We start from the raw sequence: 20057 nt of genomic DNA on the forward strand, positions 1-20057 counted from the left end.
GCCACCTGTGCTCAAGGAGGCAGTAATTAGACCTGCATTGAAAAAACCCTCCCTAAGCCATCCTATGTTGAACTTCAGGCCAGTCTCCAATTTTCTGTTTTTGGGTAAGGTGTTTGGGTAAGATGTTACAAGTTGGAACAGAGACTGGGCTAGTCCCCATGGTTGATGACCTTTACTGAGAACTAGACAAGGGTGTGTGACTCTGCTAGTCCTGCTGGATCTCTCATCAGCCTTTGATACCAATGACCGTGGTGCCCTTCTGAGTCACCGCTCAAGCTCTGGGACTAAGGGGCACCATATTGTGGTGGACTTGGGTCCTGCCTGGGTGATCGGTCTCAGAAGGGCGCTGGAAGACTCCTGCTCTCCCCTTTCGCCATTGAGGGCTCAATTTTATCCCCCATGCTGTTTAATATTTACATGAAAACACTGGGAGATCATCAGGAGATTTAGGCTGTAGTGTCACCAATATTTAGATGATACCCAGCTCTACTTATTTTCCCCATCTAATTCTGAGGATGCTGTTGATCTTCTGAACTAGTGCTTCAGTTCAGTAATAGGTTGAATTAGGTTGAACAAGCTGAAGCTTAATACTGACAAGATAGAGGTTCTCTGGGTTAGAAGGCTGACCAGAAACGTAAGATCTCTCCTGTCTTGAACGGGGCTATACTCCCCTTGAAAAGTCAGGTCCACAGCTTGGGAGTATTGTTGGTCACATCAGTCACCTTAGAAAGCCAGGTGGCTGCTGTGGCTCGGAACTGCATTTGCCCAACTTTGGCTGGTGTGTCAGCTGCACCTGTTCCTGGTTCAGTCAGATCTAACCTTAGTTACATCTCAACTGGATTGTTGCCATGCACTCCCCTCAAAGAGTGGGGCTCCCCTCAAAGAGTGTTTGGAAGCTGCAGCTGGTGCAGAATGCTGTGGCTATCATTGGCTGGAGCCAACTCCTGGCAGCTTACGATCCGGATATTACCGCAACTACAGTGGATGCCAGTCCACTCCTGAGCCCAATTCAATGTGTTGGTTCTATCCTTTAAAGTCCTGCATGACTTTGGCTAGGGTATCTGGAGGACGGTCTTCTCCCATACATTCCTGCCCAAGAGTTAGGATCACAGGGAGATGTCCTCATGACTGTCCCATCAGCCAACAATGCTCAGAAGGCGTCCCCACAACTATACAACAACCTCCCCAGGGAAGTGTGACTGTCTTCAGCTTCTTTAGCAAGAAGCTGAAGACAGTTTTCTTTAGAACTGCATTCAGTTAATTTTACTATTTACTGATAGTTTTATATAATGATTTTAACTAGGGGTCTGCACTAAAAACAAATAAAGGCAATCTGGGTTTCAGGGATACCAAAAAAATGCTCCTACCTGTCCACTAAAGACCCACCAAGTTTCAGGAAGATTGGACCCTGGAGTCCCATTCTGTGGGCCCATGAACAAAGTGACCCCAGTCAAATAAATGCAAGTGTTACTCCCCTGCGAGCTGAACCAACAAACACCAACAGAACCAATGTGAAAGAGGGGGACCAACATCAAACCAGAAAACCCCAATGTAAAAGGGGTTACATCCCAAACTGAAGCGAAGGGGCACTAAGGCTCACTAGAACTGTGGAATTTAAAGGCAGCCAGAGGTGGCTTAAAGGGCTCTTTTGGAGCTTGGGTGGGTATGATGGGATGGAAAGGGAATCCACTCTGCCTGCTGCCTCCTGTCCCCACCAGCCTCATGCCCTCCCCTATCACAGCGCGGAGCTTGCTCTCCATTTCAAGCTGTTGTCCTCTTGCTCACTGCTGCTCCACCCCTGCTGTGGCTGCCTGTGGCCAAATAAATCTAGCCTAGCAGATTAGGGGTGTGCACAAGAAAAAAAATCCAGGTAATCCAGGTCCATGTTTCAGATATTTTTAAAAAATACAGGATTCTTGAAATCCAGGTCCAATTCTCTGATCTGGGTTAGAGAATCCTGATTTAACTGGCCATTATTCACTATGGGGAAAATGTCCAGGGGGCTGGGGGTGTATTCTTAAGCACTCTCCACTGAATTTGCAGGGAACCTACTCCTGACTGTCCACTAGAGACTCCTGAAAATTTAGGATGACTGAACCCTGGGGTCCAATTCTAAAGGCTCCTGAACAAGCTGCCCCCAGCCATTCTCCATCGTTTCTTATGGAGGAAAATTTCCAAGCCTTTTAAACTCCATGGCTTCTCCCCGCTCTTGCCTGGGATTCTCTAGGTCAACATTACCCTCCCCCCTGGCAAGCTTATTGTCAAACCAGAGAATCCCATTGTCAAATCAGAGAATCCGGAGAGAATCTCTTCAGTGATGCGGGGGACCTTGTTGAGCTGCAGAGTTTAAAAGGCAGCTGGCAGAATTAGCAACATGGAGAATTTGGGAGCTTGGGCAGGAGGAAGGTGCAGAATGAGATGGGAATCCACTCTGCCTGATACCTCCTCCCCTGCCCTGTCGAGCTCAGGCTGCTCCCCTGCAGTGTCACAGAAGTTGTCTCCATCGGCACCACTGCCCTCTTGCTGTTCATGCCGTTGTTCCGACTGCCTACAGCCAAGTAATCTGGCCCAGTGAATCCGGGTGCCCAGATCCTATCTAGGATTCTGGCATACAATCCATCTTAACTAGATTAAGCCAAATTGGAATAAATCCATCTTTTAAACTGGTTGCTGATCCAGATAGCACACCCCTGCAACAGAGCTCAGCTCCCCAGATCTAATGCATGGACTGGCATAAATCTGGCTATTTAGCTGGATCGAAAATCCCAGATCACACATTCCTAATTTTAAATTGGGTTTTTTAATGTATTTCATTTATTTTTTTGTCTGCTGTAAGTAGTCTGAGTGCTGTAAGGTAGAAAGGCAACTGTCAAACGTTATAAATAAATAAATTCATCTGCAAAGTAATTACAAATTTACCTGAATGCATTCATTTGCAAGCTACTATGTGTAACTTCACAGGAAACCAGTTTGTAACCAGTTGTAACCAGTGTTGTGGACTGGGCTGCATATTTTACTTCTTTATCTTCTAGTTTTTATTTTATTTTACTTCATTTCTACCCTGCCTTTCTACCAAATGAGGACCAAAGTGGCTTACATTGCTCTTCTCTTCTCTATTTTATCCTCACAACAACTCTGTGAGGTAGGTTAGGTTGAGGGTATGTGACTGGCCTAAGGTCACTCGGTAAGGTTCCATGGCAAAGTGGAGATAGGAACCTGTGCTTCCCAGATCCTAGTCTGATACCTTAACCACTACATCACTGACTATAACTATGGAAGATCTTCACAAAGGATCACATCCAAAGCTTTATTTCTAGAAAGAGATTTGGGGGCTTATGTTTTTCTAGAAACATTGCCTTTGAATTGGAAACATTTTCTTCAAACACCTAAGATATGGGAACTCTGATTACTTAATAGTGAAGTGAATTCACCTTGATCTGCTTAGAGGCATCTGCTCTTGTATCTTCCAAGGTTTAGCCAGATTTTCTTTGAAAGCAGACGCTGTATCTGAGCCCTGCTTGCCTATCTCCTTTATATAAACTCACAGCTCTTACCATTCAGACCTCTCATAGTGTGTTGGGGCTTTTAAAAAAAACACACACACACACACATTGTGATACAAATGCAGGGAGACTACTTATATTCTCAGAAAATAAAGGAGCATGGATATACAATCCCAACATTCTGTAGACACCCCCCCCCCCATTTTTGCCCTCTGCTGCCTATGTAATCGTCTTTAGAGGATGAAAGGGGGGCAGACCACTCATGGTCATTATAGTGTGGGTCTAACTAGATAAAACACTGGAAAATACGTGATCAGATCTCCTAAATGTTTCTTAATAGAAATGACAGCTGCATGAGGCACTTATTCAGATTAGAATCAAGCAGGGGAGAGGGTGTTAATCTGTCCTCCTCTGTATAGTTTAGCCAACTGAAACTGCTCCTTCTTGCACGCTAATTAGCTTCGGATGGGGGGAAAATGGGAATCCATCTTTTCCCTATCTTGCCTCATTTAAATTATAACAGTTGTTTTTGTTTGTATGTGTGAGAGAAAAGAGGAGGGAGGTAGATTGGATCATGAGGCTTGAGCCAAACGGTAGGCTCATACATGTTCTATTTCTAATGAAAAAATACTGGAAAGCTCCAATGGCAGATCTATTAGTGCTTCATGTAGTTCAGCGGTTTGACTGAACAACAAGTTGAAAGAGCAATAAAAAGTGCCTTCTATTAGCTACATCTAGTTTGGAGGCTTACCCCCTTCTTGGACCCAGCAATTAGGCCACACCTCAAGTCTGGACTATTGTAACATGCTGTACATGGGGCTGCCCATGAAGACAATTTAGAAACTTTAATTGGTGAAAACAATAGCAACCACCTTACTAGCTTGGGCTTTGCACATATTACACCTATTTTGAGATCTCTTTACTGCTTGTTGTTTTTTTCCAAGTTCAATACAAGGTGCTTTTTGTTACCTTTAAAATCCTTCATGGTCTGGGACTCACATACTTGCAAAATCACCTGTGCAACAGCTCTGCTCTACAGATTAACATCTATTGGTTATTCCCTCCTGTAGGATAGTTAGGACAGCCACTGCTTTTTGAAAAAGAGCTTTTCAGTGGTTGCTCCCATTTTATAGAATACCTCCCTGGGGTTGTTAAGAAGGCTTCCACTTGTTGAGTTTAAGGTTGTAGATGTTGGAATTATTTAGGAGGGCTTTTGACACTGTTGCTTAACATTTACTGGTATATGTTTGTTTAGTTTTTATGGATTATGTATTGTATTGTAATAGTAATTGTAGCCCACATTGACTTTGATTTTGGAGAAAGGTGGGTTAAAAATGCACTAAATAAATGAAAGAATGAATAAATGGCTGCAGGGAGTAAAAGACAGAATTGGGAGAAATTAGACCCCTCCATTTACATAAGTGTCTTCTGTTTGTGCCAGGGTACTGTTGCATCCTAGACACAGTATTTAAGGAAAATGATAATTATATATTACAATCTCCCTCAGATACTGTGGCTTGGATGCAAAAGGGGTTTCAAATGACACATGACCGTGGCTGCTTCTATATAGAGGTTTTTCTGTGGATAGGCTTCCAAACTGGAGCACTTTTTTTGGAGTATCAACACATTGTCATGCTCTAGTTATTCTCTGTCCAGGTTTTCTTGTCCTCAATATGCTTTTTTCCCAAACTTGCTTTACTCTGATCTTTTTGTAAAGAATGCAGCCAAAGACCATTGTGTGGAAGAAACGGTATACATTTTCCTGCTGTGAAAGTCCCATCCACATTGGGATCCCGCTGTCAGCCCCCTGCCCCTCCCTCATAGGTGCCAGTTTTTCAAAACATTATTTTCCTGTTATACCACTGCAAGGCTTTTTGCAGATTTAGTGCTATTGCCCTATAGTGTTACAATGATCTATTGCTACTTATCTCTGTTTGAAATTTTAGTGCCTGTGACATTAGTACCTTAATTTTTAAAAAATAAGTATACAGCCCTTTTCATTACAGAGCTATGAGGATAAAGGTAGAGGCAGTTTTTGTTCTGACTGCCTGGAAAGGAATAGGGAAGGGAAACTTCAGGTCAGCTGCAGGGATACTATTTGTATGCCAATATTGTGCTATAACACTACAACTATTGCTACTTATCTATTTCAAATTCAATAGCCTCTTTACAGCATGCTCCTGATGGCCAATGCAGAGTTGCTCTGGAGCATATATGAAAATGCTGTCACCAATGTGCATGCCTTTGCATTTGAAGTGATGATGAAAGCAACATGATGATGAAAGCCACGTAGAAGCAGTCCTTGCTAGAAGACTTAACTTGAATGCTATCACATCTATGACCAGCTGGATTGTTATTACTTGGATTTATTGATGATTCTTTGAATAAATGGCTGTAGGTAGAAAAGTGGGTATTATAACTCTGGGAATAGACCATTTTCATTTGTAGATAAAAATATTTTCCCTAAAAAAGTCAGGTCTGGGAGTTTCTACACTTCAGAACCATAGGAAAGCCTATCAGACTATTGAAGTGCCTTTTAATCTTAGTTCTTCCAACTCGAGGAAGAGTTTAAGATTATGTTCTTTATGAAAAAGAAGCCAAGTCTGAAAGTCATACCTGGAAATATCTCACCTAGAAACATCGAGTTGAAACAGTTGAAGTTAGCACTGCAGGTGATTTGAGAACAGCTACTGCACAAAAATTCCGAATTCCATTTTAAAAACATGAGAACAAAATTCTGTTTATTGTGAGCATAGACCTAAAAAGTCTCAACAGTGTTCTGTAGTATAAGATACAAAAAAACAGTTTGTTGTTTTGCCTTGAAACAGTTCTAAGGAAAGCTATGCTCTATAGTTTCTTTTCTTTTTTAATTGGGAAAGGGAGGAACAGGGAGTTCTGGAAGAGAGGCTGCTGGCACTTCACGAAGTTTATCTCCAGAATGTCTTTGTCTTTATCACAGATCTTCTTGATCCCGTACTCTGATCTCTGTTTTATTTAATAGCCATGTAAAGTAATAACAGAGAAATATTTTGACAAATTATGGAAACAATTTCCTTTCTGCAATGCTAAAGCCAAAGTGACAAAGACGAACAGCATCTGCTATGGAGAAAGTAATGTGGAGTTGGAGCTATGAAGTTACGACTGAAGCTAGCATCAAGCTGTTTACTGGAAAGATTTTTCCAGCTACTTAAACCAGGCATTTCCCTGGCAAGACAATCCTTTGGCATAGTTTAGAAATCTCTTACAATTTTCATTTTTATAGAGGCAGGTTAAAACTGTTTCCCCCTTCCAATGATGCTGGGGTAAAATCTAGGTGGGATTCTTTACAACCAGGATTCCAGACAATGGACAAGATAACCTGGCATGCCAATTTACTGTTTCTCTCATGTATAGCTGCTGGGATGTTCAGCACCTCCAAGATAGACTCCTGACATGCAGAATGTACTCAGATAGCATCATTCTGTGCTTCAACTTGGCACCATAGCACACAGCCAGGAGTGTACAAAGTAACTAAGGATAAGCCAGTATTCCTCCTTTTAGAACACTCCACAATCACAGCAGAAAGTCTGTGTGTCAAGCATCCTGCCTGTGCTGAAAATGTGCAAGATACTGATATGGGCTGGGCCGGACCAGGCTAAGTGTGGACATGTCTGAAAAGTGGCTATTGGAAGCAACAACCACACCTGAGCATCAACATCAGGGTTACCTCTCATTCCATATAGATACTCTAATTCATAGGAAGAAAGAAATGCATAGAAGTTAATACACGTATTTTCCACAGAGAATCAACTTTGGAATCCCCCACCCCCAATATTGCAGAAGTCACAGAGACTTCACTTGGCCAGTCTCCTTTTTAAATTAGTTCTGGGTGACTAAAGCCTTGCAGTGCCCTATGCTTGGGAACGCCAGACTCAGACTTTCAGGGCACACTGAAAGATCAGCTTCAACACTGGAAATACTGCTTCTAATATGCCTACAACAGAATGAAATAAGTTTTTACAATATCTTTTGGTCTAATTACAGCATAGATACATATAAAGACTGTGTCACAAACTCAACCATTAGCAAGATATCCTTATACTGATATGTCTATGACTGCTTTAGACCACCATGTATTGGTATGCATGGTACCCTTTTATTTGGAAGACTCTCTACAGATTCATTCCTTGAACCATTATATAAACTGGATTGGAAACTAAACACTTCTAGTGGAGATTTCCAACTTTCCCCTTCCAACAGTAGTCTGCTGTGCTCCCAAAAATGCAACTCCTGGAAGCCAGTGGACTTTCAAAAACAATGTGGGGTGCATTCCAGGGATCGTAATGGTGGAAATCTTGAACAAGTAGAAGACAACATAGGATCCAACATTATACAATCTAAGATAATGCTGATTATATTAGCATATGACAGGTCATCTTGCGAGACAAGGGCCGATTCCAGACGACTAACCTTAAATCGCTCCATGCCGCCCTCTTCCGGATCGCGACGGGGAAAATGCGAAATATCGCGTTTCCTCGCGCGAGTTTTGCGCGTCGTCGCGCAAAACTCGCGCGAGGAAACGCGATATTTCGCATTTTCCCCGTCGCGATCCGGAAGAGGGCGGCATGGAGCGATTTAAGGTTAGTCGTCTGGAATCGGCCCAGGAAGACAAAGAATAGAACATTAAGGGCCACTCCACAAGTTACAAAATTGCTATCAAAAGTTATTTGTATGAAGGAATTGGCAGGAAGCTTGAATGCAGATCATAATATCTAATAACCCTAACATGTTAGTTTCTTATTTTGTTTACATATGATATGTATGAGTGCATCACACATAGAAAGAAGATATTGCCAACACTCGGCATCAAAGCACATGTAGTTGTGGTAATAAATCCACATATTTGAAATAGCACATTACAACAAAGATGTGGTTCTATTCACATTTTTTCCCAGCAATACTTTCCACCTTGTGTTATGTATGATATCACCTAATGGTTTCTCAAGATGGTCAAAAGATGGAACAGCAAAGTAAAAACAAAAAAGGGACATCACCACAAGTGAACTAGGAACATAATTAACACTTCACTGAAGTCAGAAGACATACATTTCCTTTTTATAGACTTACTACATTTACATTCTCTCTTCTATTATGAAACTCAAAGCAGCGCACGCAGTGGGATGGATATTACCAGCTTTTCTGTTGGCAAAAGAAGAAGGAGCAGCCCTTTTTAATTACTGAAGCACAATGCTGGAGACTGTGGGACCTACGCAGTCAAAGCCATGTGGAACAGAGACTTCAGTAAGAAAGGGAATTGGGCTGACTGAGCAGGAAAGCTGGTAGAAAACAATTTAGGGTTCTCAGGAGGTCTCCCACCCCAGCACTAATCAGACCCATCAGTGTAAAGGAATGCAGGTAAAAGTACAGCAAAAATGAATTCATGCAAGTTTTGTGGAAACCTCTGGATATCAAGAATCCTCTGCAAGAAAGGGCACTAAATGAAGCAAGTAAAGAAAAATTAAAAGTAACAGCAATACTTTGACTACTGGGTATACACAATAAATCTCCAAGCTGATAATTCTTAATGGGAGCCATATGACCTTTGCAGGCAGTCTATAAATTGTGTGTGTGTGTGTGGGGGGTGCAGTTAGGTTGCCTCTTCTCTCCACTTGCAATGGCTTCTGACTGCCAGCAAAGAAGAGTTGTTTCATACTGTTCAACCTGCCCAAACAATAAAATCCCAAATCCTAAATTTCTCCCCTGGCCATTAAAAAAGGGGGTCATAGCAAACCAGAATAAAATCTAACCTTAAGGAGTTGACTGATGGCCATCAGGCACAATGTAGATCTGAAATCTGTATATCATATGTAAAACTTAAGTAAAGCCAGTGCAGTGTAATGGTTAGGCTAGGACAGGAGAGAACCTGAATCATACCTGCTTGCCATGGAACATCTTGGGATGACCTTGGACCACCTATTCTCTCTCAGCCTTACCTACTTCACGGGATGGTTATAAGGATAAATTGTATGCTGCCCTGAACTTGGAAGAAGGGTGGGATAAAAATGTAGTAAATAAATAAGGTTGCCTGGTCTGGAGTGCAGTTTTTATGTCCTATTCTTTTACTTGTGGCTTGGGGGACATTCAATTATAAAGCACTTGGTGTGCAGTAATGGATTAAAAGTTAAGCACTACTGATTTAAACAAAAATACAGAAAAGAAATTTAAAAAATAGGCTATACTCTATTGTATTGACAGTATTACAAATGCTGAGCAAAACCTTACATCAGCAACAGAGACAATTTTTAGTGTGCAACAATGCAAATACAAAGCTGTGTAAAGACCAGCTACCCAGGAATAAAAAATAATGTACTTGAGATCAAATGGAAAGATGAATAGAAAGCACATAGCTTGACATCTGATCAAAATAATAAAAAATAATAAAAATAATGAAAAATACATCTAGGAAGACCAAAGAATAGAAAGAAGCATCACAACGTGCATGTTATTTTGCAATAGCTTCCCAGAATGGGGGGAAAATCAAGTTACACAATTGGAAGTTGGCATATATACGAGATACAATTTTAAAAAATCAGCTAAAAATAAAATTCCAATAACAATATATATATTTAAAAGAAATTGTAAAAATTTCTGAATTGCTGAAAATGGAAACGTGAAAGGGTCAGTAAAATAGAAATGCATATATATGAACAGCAGCAATAATGAAGGGGCTGTGGAGATTTAAAAATGTACTCTAATATAATGACTACATGAAAATTAAAATCTCAGCTCTGAGTTTAGGTTATGTCCTTTTACATACTTCTAATACCAGGGAGCCATAAATCCAGATTCTTTCTGCAGAAATACCTGGAAATTCTTCATTTTGCCAGATAAATCAGGAATGTCTGCTTGACTACATGAGAAGAAACACTGAACAATATAATATAGTTTATGGATTGTTATTGATTTCTGTTACCTTGTGTTTCTACAGTACTTCATTCTGACCAAATATAGCAGTGGGTGGATACACTCCAGGAACCAACCATGGAATGTTAATGAATCTCTCTAAGGGATACATCGAAATATTGTAAGTAAAACAAAGGAATATATAACACACTCTGGATTATAAACAGGGCATCACCATGTCAACAGGTCCATAGTTCAAATAACTGTTTTTTTATATTTTGGGAAATCTCAAATAGTGTGGATTTGAACAAAGTACAAGGAGGTGGGGGCAGGTAAGGAGATAAATAAACCAGAACCAAGTAAGTCTTCTAAATAAACCCAGATTTCTGCAGTACATTAAGAAGCTCTGGACTGCAACCGATATTCTTTACATAAATGTAACTGAGAAATTCTGGAGATTTAGCTCACAAAAGTACTTACAAAATATAGCAGATGACTCCTATGCTCCACATGTCTGTTGCATATCCAATAGGTTCATAGTTTATAACTTCTGGAGCCACAAATTCTGGTGTCCCAAAGAGGACTTTCAGAGAACCTGCACTTTCTGTGAAAGATAGTAAGAAAACACTGAGCTTAGAAAACCATGAAGAATTTCTCCCATCTTCCTTTCCTTAAGATGCTCACAGAGCCAGTTTGGTGGTGTAGTGGTTAAGAGTGGCAGGACTGTAATCTGGAGAATCAGGTTTGATTCCCCACTCCTCCACTTGAAGCAAGCTGGGTTACCTTAGGAATCACAGCTTCTTGGAGTTCTCTCAGCCCCACTCACCTAACAGGATGATTGTTGTGAGAAAAATAATAACACGTTTTGTAAACTGCTCCAAGTGGGTGTTAAGTTGTTCTGAAGAGTGGTATATAAATCAAATGATGTTGTTGTTGTTAAGTTACAGAATCTTCACTTGCGTTGCAAATCCAAGCAGAGATTTTCACTTCTGGTTGTCAATGTCTAAACCCAGCCCACTAGCTCAAACTCTATACTGGCTCACAATCATTTAAGAAAAGGAATTGCAAAAGGAGCTGGATAAAAATAATTTTAGCTGGAAGCTAACTCATTACAGTAGAACTATGGTGGTATATGTGTATAATGGAATGTACCCTTGAGTTAAAGTTTCCCTTAGAAACTTTAGAGAGCCAGTTTGGTGTAGTGGTTAAGAGCACGGGACTCTAATCTGGAGAGCCGGGTTTGATTCTCCACTCCTCCACTTGAAGCCAGCTGGGTGACCTTGGAGCTCTCTCAGCCCCACCCACCTCACAGGGTGATTGATGTGGGGTAATAATAGCATACTTTGTAAACCGCTCTGAGTGGGCATTAAGTGTCCTGAAGGGTGATATAAATCGAATGTTATTATTATTATTATATTAGTTAATCTAAATTGGGTTGCCAGGTGCCTGCTAGAGGTGGGCAAACTCCCAGCGGTTTACCCCCTGTCTGTCAACTGGAGGCAAGCTGCCTAGTAATCACCTGCCACCAGCAGGCAGCCTGGGCAAAATCATCACCCATTGTGATGATGTCATATGGGAAGTGGGAGCACACACTTTTCATCAAAACATAGTGTGGAGGCATGTATGAGGAATGGGATTACCAAGGTAAGTACTGTGCTTCTTCACTCTTCCAATTTCCTACTAGTTGCCAGGCAGACCTGGCGACCCTACATGTGGGGTTTCAGACCAAAACTCATCTCTATTTTAGAGTCTAATGGACTGCAAGACAAAGCCTGGGCTTCTGAATTTTATTTCCACGGCACTACCTTATTACAAAGGTTAGTGTTCCTGTTTTTCACTCCAGGGTTTGATAGATCATTTAAATCAAGTTGTGACTGAACAAATTTTACAATGTACAATCCCTTTTAAACCTGAGATATTTTTGTTAAATTGTGTACCAGAAGAAATTGGAAGAGATCAGAAATATTTTATAATTCATGGATTAACAGCAGCAAGAACTCTACTGGCATCCTTCTGGAAAAGAGCAATAATACCTCGAGAAGAAGAATTGATAGCGAAGATAATGGAAAATGCAGAAATGGACAAACTAACGTCATTAATGAAAGGACAAATAGAAGAAGATTTTGCAGCCCCATGGACACCATTCTATGAATGGATAAAAAATAAGTATACTGACTTGAATGTAGTAACTATATGAGGACACTACTGTAACGTATTATTAATAATCAGAGTTAAATGTTTGACAAAATGTTATGTGGAAAGGACATAGATAAGTAGAACTATAACTTGAGCAGACTCTATGATATATATTTGATATTCCCTCCCTCCCTTTTCCCTTGTCCTCCCCTATTCCTATATGAGAAAACTAATAAAAAGCTATTAAAAAATAAATAAATCAAGTTGTGATGTGGGTAGAGAAAAGTATATAATGAGAATTCACATATGTCAGAACTGTTGAAGTTTTTAGATATCGGCCCTTTTAGTGCACTAGGCAGAACAAATCAGTTTAGGGGGCAGGATGCTTAGAACAAGCCACCTCACACAAGGAAAAAGCCACACACTCTCCATGTGAATTTTCCTGACCAAAAAAGGTCAGGAAAACATCCTGGTGCCTCTCGGCTTTCCCTAACAAACTAGGACAACAACTTGTAGGAACTGAACACAAAAGAGTCACTGGTCTTTACTAATTTAAATTACAACAAAGCTGTTCCAGATTGGTTACAATACAATTAAAATAAAAAATAAAGATTTTACATTTGGAGGACCGAAAACTCACTGTTCTTTCAATTTTTTACTTCTATGGAATATTGGAGGACTGTAAACTGAAAAATGTAGGAAAGGATTTGAACCAGCAATTTTTGGTTTTAACAAGTCAAATCCAAAGTTTCTGATCTCAGATTTTATTTACTTTTTTCTTGTTTTTTTAATATTAGGCCAGCTTGGTGTCATTTTTTTTATTAAGCTTTAAATCTGGTTGTTCTGGCAGTACTTAGAGCAAAATATTTTTATAGTGCCACTGCAATTTACTCTTGTTTTCCACTTATGCTAGTATTTTCTTTCATCACCCAGCACAGCTGAAGGGAGGAAGACTGGATATGATCAGTGCATTTAAGTAGTCTTTAGGACTGTGATCCCATATGAACAGAGGAGGATTGTGTGCATCCAGCATTCCCATCACTGCAGCATTACAGAAACCTCTAGGTTCACATAGAATATGGGAGGTTTTATGGAATTTCTAGCTGAGGAATTATTTTGGTGTACACAGTATATTTATCCAAATATAAATATGAGGGACAGATTGGCCATTAAGACCACCAGGGGAAGTGCCAATGGGTAGATGGCCTGTGTGCAGCCCTCCCTCCACAGCACCCCCCTGCCACGGCCCCTGACTCCAGGGAGGGCCTGCACAAGGGAGAAAGAGCCACTGTCATTGCAAGCTGGTGGTATCAGGTCCAGCGCCAGGGTTTCTGGCTCCTGAGGCTAGGTGGGGGGGGGGCAGCTTCAGGATTGCACCTGGCCCCATGCGTGCGCACCTGGACTGCAGGCAGCTGGGTGGGAGGGCTGGGAGGCTGCCGGCCCAGCCAGGCACGGCGGGTGGCTGAGGAGGTGCACATGCGTCCTCCCAGCTCTCCCGCTCTGTTGCTCCGCGCGCCGCCCCGGCCGCCTGCTGGGCCTGGCCCACGGATGCTACTCCCAGCCGGGGCACGTGTTGGCAGTGGCAGCAGCACGGGAGAGCTTGGAGGCTGCAGTAGCTGCGGGCCAGGCATGGCAGGTGGCCAGGGTGGCACATGGGCAGCTTCCCATCCCTCCCGGTCAGCCACCCACGTGCTGCTGCCGCCATGGCCCCGGAGCCCCCTCCGGCACCTCAACACTGGAGGCGGTTTCCAGGGTTGCCTCAATGGAGGTGCCGGCCCTGGGTGGTATGCCCCTCATGGCCCCATGTTGCAGCTCCCCATCAATGCCCCCACCACCCTGGAGGCATTGGCTACACACCAACCATGTGGAAGCTGTCTCAAGGTAGACACTAGCTTCAGCAAGGCAGATTCAAGCTGCTGCTACAAGCCAGCAACCCCCATCCATATGAGATGCGTGGGAGCTGCCACTGCAAGCTGCTGCCACTGCAAGCTGCGCCCCCCCCCCCCCCGATCGCATAAGGTAGGTGGGTACATGCTGGGCAGGAGCCACAGCAAGCTTGCTCCTTCCCTTCCCACCTTTTGTTGAGAGAGGGGTCAAGGGAAGACCATGAGATAGGCCCCTTTTTGAGGGTCATTTTTGCCTCCTAATCTTCCCCTGATACATAAGCCTACTTATAATGTCCACAGCTCGGATGGAATGCACTTAACAGCAAATTTCCAAAGTGCAGCAAAATCAGACAGCGGGGAGGGGAAGGGTTAACTATTCCCTATAATGGAGAGCTTGAGTGACAAGCTGCTCCCTTTTCTCTGACTGGTCAGTTAGAACCAGTATGAAGGCAGTCAGTTGGTTTCTGACAGGATTTTGGAGTCATGGAGTCTGTCAAAAAAGTCAGACAGGTACATCTTAAGAGAGAAGGGAGAAGACTCCTTTGACTTAACTGTAGTTTTACTGTCCTGAGGAAGAATGCTAACTACGAATTCAAGTCTAAGCATCAGCATAAGCTGAAGTGCACTTTACACAGACAACAGAGAACTAAGGTGTGTTTTGGTGAGAGTGACTGGGTAGTGGGTTGAGACTTCTTTTCAAGCCAAAAAGAAGAGAGGTTATTTATTCTGAGGAGAAGATTAATTCCTGCCCAATTTTGAAGGAGGTTTGGCTCTGAAGAGGGCCCTGGGTCTGTTGTAAAAAGAAAATGGTTTTAGACTAAGGAAATGGAAATACACTCTAGTTTCAAGAAAGAAGCAAGTTAGGTACACAAAGTGACTAACTCCAGAAAATGTGAACTGTCATAGGAAAGTTTCTGAAGTTATATTGCTGCTGTAATTAAATTATGAAGTAAAACTCCTCTCACTGTTAAGAACCAGGAATATATGAAAATAAGCTTCAAGGAAAATACTTGAAGCTTACACAAAGTGTATTCTGTAATACCCCAAAATGTTTACCTTGGCATTTCCATCCCCTGACTACACTTACTTAATCCCTGCCTGTTAAATACAGCTGTTATTTCTTTTTGAATGTTATACAGTCTCTGGTGCCATTTCCAACAAAAAGGAAGAGTGCTCCTGCTTTGCCCCATCAAGCTCCTGGGCTCGGCTAAAAAGCCAAAATTATATCTGCGTGTCAGTGGGACAAACAGAGTTTCAAAACCACAAATATTAACACATTACTTGGGGCTGCTCAGTCAAAGCCGGGAAACTGAATTTTGACAGGAAAATCTGCCTCACAGTGGGGAGAGTATGGGGGGGGGTCCATCATAACAACTCTGCAAAAATTATTTTTTGGAAATCTGAAACACTTTAGTACTGCATCTTTGGCCATGAAAGACCATTTCCACAAGGGTTATCAGTCCCAGGTTCAGTGCTGTTAGGAAGTGGGTTTGTTTTCTGCTTCCCCATACCATCATGATACATTGGACTGCCAGGGGTTTCCCAACTTTTTTCCAATCTTTCTTAAGCCTGCTTTGCTGCAAAGTTTTGGGAAAGACTGAAGTAATACATACATTGCTGCCATGTGGATAGCAGCCATTTTCCTTGACACTGTCTCTGCAGCAGCCATCTTCTCACCCTGCCACCAAAAATTAGGAATTGACTATCATTATATCGATGTAAAACAACAATATGTGTAACAAGTTCTCTGAATTCCCAGCTTTCACTTTTTAAAAAAGGAAGTCTCTAGCATTTCCATTGTGGAGATATAAGGAGAAAGGCATATCTCCACAAGGAAAGGAGTTAGAGACTTATTTTTTAAAAGGCGTGGAAGCTGGAAATTCAGAGAACTTATTACACATGTTGTTGTAAAGTACTCTTGATATAATCATATTCAACTGCTGTATTTGAGGAAAAAAACTGAAAAAAACCCCTGTGGCTCAGGAAGGGGGGATGTCCACTGCTGGGGGGACTGGGGAGGGGAAACCTGCCACGTGAAATCCCTACTGCTGCTTTGTTGTGTCTGCAGCCACACCAGTGTCATGGAAACCACACAAGCCTATCTCCATGTGGAAACCACTTTAATGACCTCCATGGTCTCTCACTATACTCGTTTTGCAGATTTCTTTAGCTTTTAAAATTAGAATGTGGAAAATATTAATACAATTTCCCAGTAGCACAATAAGCATTATTGCGGTACATGTGTATAATTCTGTCACAGTTACATATTGGATAATGCCTATGTTATTGCTGCTATGAACTTTCCACACACACCCCCATCCCCAAAGCAGTTTTAGTTTTTCTTGTTTAAGGGTGCATGCATATGGTCTATCATAGTCTTTTACAATGAAATTGTGCAAAGCTACATAAATCCATATAGCATTGCCCCACTGTTTCAATACCATGTTCTTATTTTTAAAATCTATTTTAATATGCTTTTGAAATATTACAGTACACTCACCTTTTTCCTTAAAAAAAATTCTCTCCAGACTAAATTAGAAGCTATTTTCCATCAAGTCTTATTAATTTCATCACTGATTGATATCTATAGCAGTCAAACAGCAGTAATTTTTAAAAAGTTTTCCTTCTGCAGTAAGATCCTTGACTTCCCTTCATTACACTTGTGCAATGCTCAAACTACAATGATTTAATCATAGCAGCAGAGTAATCATAAAGGGAAACTGCTACTATTGCACAACAAAAATTATTGCTTGTAAAGTGCATTGCTGCCTTGAGGTAACCATAGTACGAATCCACGTGGCCAAACAAGCAGAGGTTCACTGGACATGATAAAATATCAATGAAATGATAGTCACTATAAAATAATCAGATTAAGCAGATATTACCTAATCTTCGTGCAAGTCCAAAGTCAATCAGCTTGATTTTTGTACCAGTCTTGTTGACGCACATAATGTTTTCTGGCTTCAAATCCAAATGTACAATTTCCTGCTTATGAATGTACTGTACGCCTTCTGAGATCTGCTTCATGTACTTAATACATTCTCTTTCTGTTAGTTCAAAGTCCTCATCTATGATTCTCTCAAACAGTTCCCCACCAGAAACACTAGAACAAAAATTCAAGAGACCTTTCTAAGCATTTTCATTGGTAAACACATTACTTGATAAATTCACCATGTATATGAAGCTAACTTTGACATGTTAAATTCATAAACTATTCTGAAATAAAAGGTGAGAGGGAAGGGGCATGTAAACTAACAGAGTACTCTAATGCATGCATACTTGTGTGAGCATGCACACACGCATGCACACACACACACACACTTGCCCAAATTTTCACCATTGAACTCACCCAATCCTTTTTTAATTTTTTTTTACATTATTTATAGTTCACCCTTCTCACTAAGACTCAAGGTGAATTACATAGTATAAGTCAATATGATGTACAGCTGGAACATTCAATAAGCAATGCAATAGGTATTGGGTAACAGAAAATTTTAAATGATAAAGAGCTAAAACAAAGCTGAAACAGAGCATAAGAAATAAAAAATCTGATACAGATTTGTCTCAAAAACTAAATGTAATGTAATAATCCTGTCCTATTTGCCAACTCCTCTGGCACCATCTCCTCCTTGCAACATTACAAAAGTAAAAATGGAGGCAGAGGTATAGCTTAATGTTCCATTCCATCTCCTAGTCCTGGAATTTACCCAAAACAAATGCCCTCCGGCACCAACCGGGATGTATCTTATGTCCATCCCTTCATGCCACCATTCCTATTGTTACCTTTTCCCAGTCTCTAACATCATTAGTCTGTTACGCCTCACTATAATATTTTGAAAAAAACATCTACTATTTTCAGCAAAAGAAAACTTATTAAGGAGTCAATTTACTGTAAAAATACACATATACTTTTAAAAATACATCCTTAGTATTCACTTGACATCGATACTGGGTTTTCTAAGCAGAGAGTCATCTTTTCTTTTTTTTGCACAAAGTGTTCTTATCACTGACCATAATAGCTATCCACATGAGACAAAATTCACAAAGAGAGAGCATAACTTGTATACGTCAATTCTATTCAAAATAACAAGCTTCCCTTATGTACAAGCAATGGGGAATTATATATATACTGGGCAATAAGGAAAGGATACAGAAGTCCCAGACCTATGATATCCAAGACCCTCAAATGAAAACTACAGTTCTTAGATTTCATTTTGTTTACATAGAATCTAAACATATATAAGATATTAACTTTTTTAAAAGTCACAAATCTGGACCAAAAGCATCTAATAAAAGCCAATATAGCGAGTTTGATACTAACTTACCATTCATACATGGGAGGTATCTTCTGCAATGCTGTTCATGCATGATACAGTGTTGCATATGAAAAGTGAAACAAAATCCACAAGTATTTATTCTGCATATGCAAGAGATCATGGAACAGCTTGTGAAACCTCTTGTACAAGCAGAAACACAAACTGCTAGAGATGCACGGCATGAACTCTTGCACAAGAGCTTGCAGAATAGCACTAGTGATCTTTCTTTGGATCCAACTCATGACAAAAAAGAAAGTCATAGATTTTTTTAAAAATACTGATTTAAACTTTGAAAGACTACTTGCAGTATACAGTAGTCTATAAAGGCAGTGTAGATAACATGGGAGCAAAACCTGAAGATAGGTTTTCTTTTTAGAATCTCCATTTTCTGTGGCACATCTATTTTCATGCTGCATTCGGATTTTGACACTGAGAGGTGAAATGCCCATTATTCACAAAAACTGAAAATGTGGCAAGTGATCAGCAACATACATTCATTTCCAAATGAATGTAAAAAATGAAGCAAATGCTCCTATTTTGATGAAAATAAGTGGGGGAAATGAATGAATGAATGGTTGCCATTCGTTCATTCATTGCCTTGATCTGAAGCCGATCTCCTCTGGCTCTTCCTGCTCCTGCTCTTCCTTTTGAGGATAAAAACAAATAATGAATCTCTATCGATGATAAATGTCATCTTTTAGTTGTATGTACAAACGTTGCTTTTACTGAGATTTTTTAAAAAACAGACTGAACAAAATGTTTATGAAGTGCAAACCAATGTTGTATTCTCTACTGCAACTACACCAGAAATGCTTTACAAGTGCAGTGTTTATTGTACTGAACTTTGGTCAGGTTTTAAAACAAAAAGATCTCAAGAAGTCATTTAAAATAATTCCTAAAAAATGGAAAATGATTTATAGTGCAGCAGTACATACACAATGTAACACATAGAATGAGCTGCTTTGCTATATAAAGTCTGTTTTAAATAAAATACCTTATACTCACAACTTGGTTAAATATTTGGCAAATGCCAAATGCAATTTTATATTTCCATCATAGAACAACAACCACAATAGAAAACATGGCATTTTCAATATTTATAAACTGTCTAATGCAGATGATTACAACTCTCACTTATTATACCAAAATAAAACCATCTGTACGTTTGACTCTGTGCTCACAGGAAGTATACGATCAAAATAGCTACTGGATTTGTCTGCTGAAAATGTATAATATAACGCAGCAGTTAATGTGTAAGAGTCCCAGTGCAAGAGCAAAAATGATCCCTTCATGACAACTCTGGAACACAGTCGACTGCCACGTTTTGTTCAAAA

General features: G+C 40.6%; 1 protein-coding gene across 1 annotated transcript in view; it reads right to left on the reverse strand.

Moving 5' to 3' along the window:
- The window catches only part of LOC129325276 (myosin light chain kinase, smooth muscle-like), a 153758-nt gene that overhangs the window by 10112 nt on the left and 123589 nt on the right, over positions 1-20057 (reverse strand). Inside the window, exons 21-22 of the mRNA XM_054972928.1 lie at positions 17293-17510; positions 10866-10989 (exon numbers count right to left, since the gene is read on the reverse strand). Coding sequence (XP_054828903.1) covers positions 10866-10989; positions 17293-17510 — 342 coding nt within the window. The remainder of the gene's footprint in view (positions 1-10865; positions 10990-17292; positions 17511-20057) is intronic.

This window comes from Eublepharis macularius, chromosome 2 (assembly GCF_028583425.1).
Source record: "Eublepharis macularius isolate TG4126 chromosome 2, MPM_Emac_v1.0, whole genome shotgun sequence".
Classification (NCBI taxonomy): Eukaryota; Metazoa; Chordata; class Lepidosauria; order Squamata; family Eublepharidae; genus Eublepharis; species Eublepharis macularius.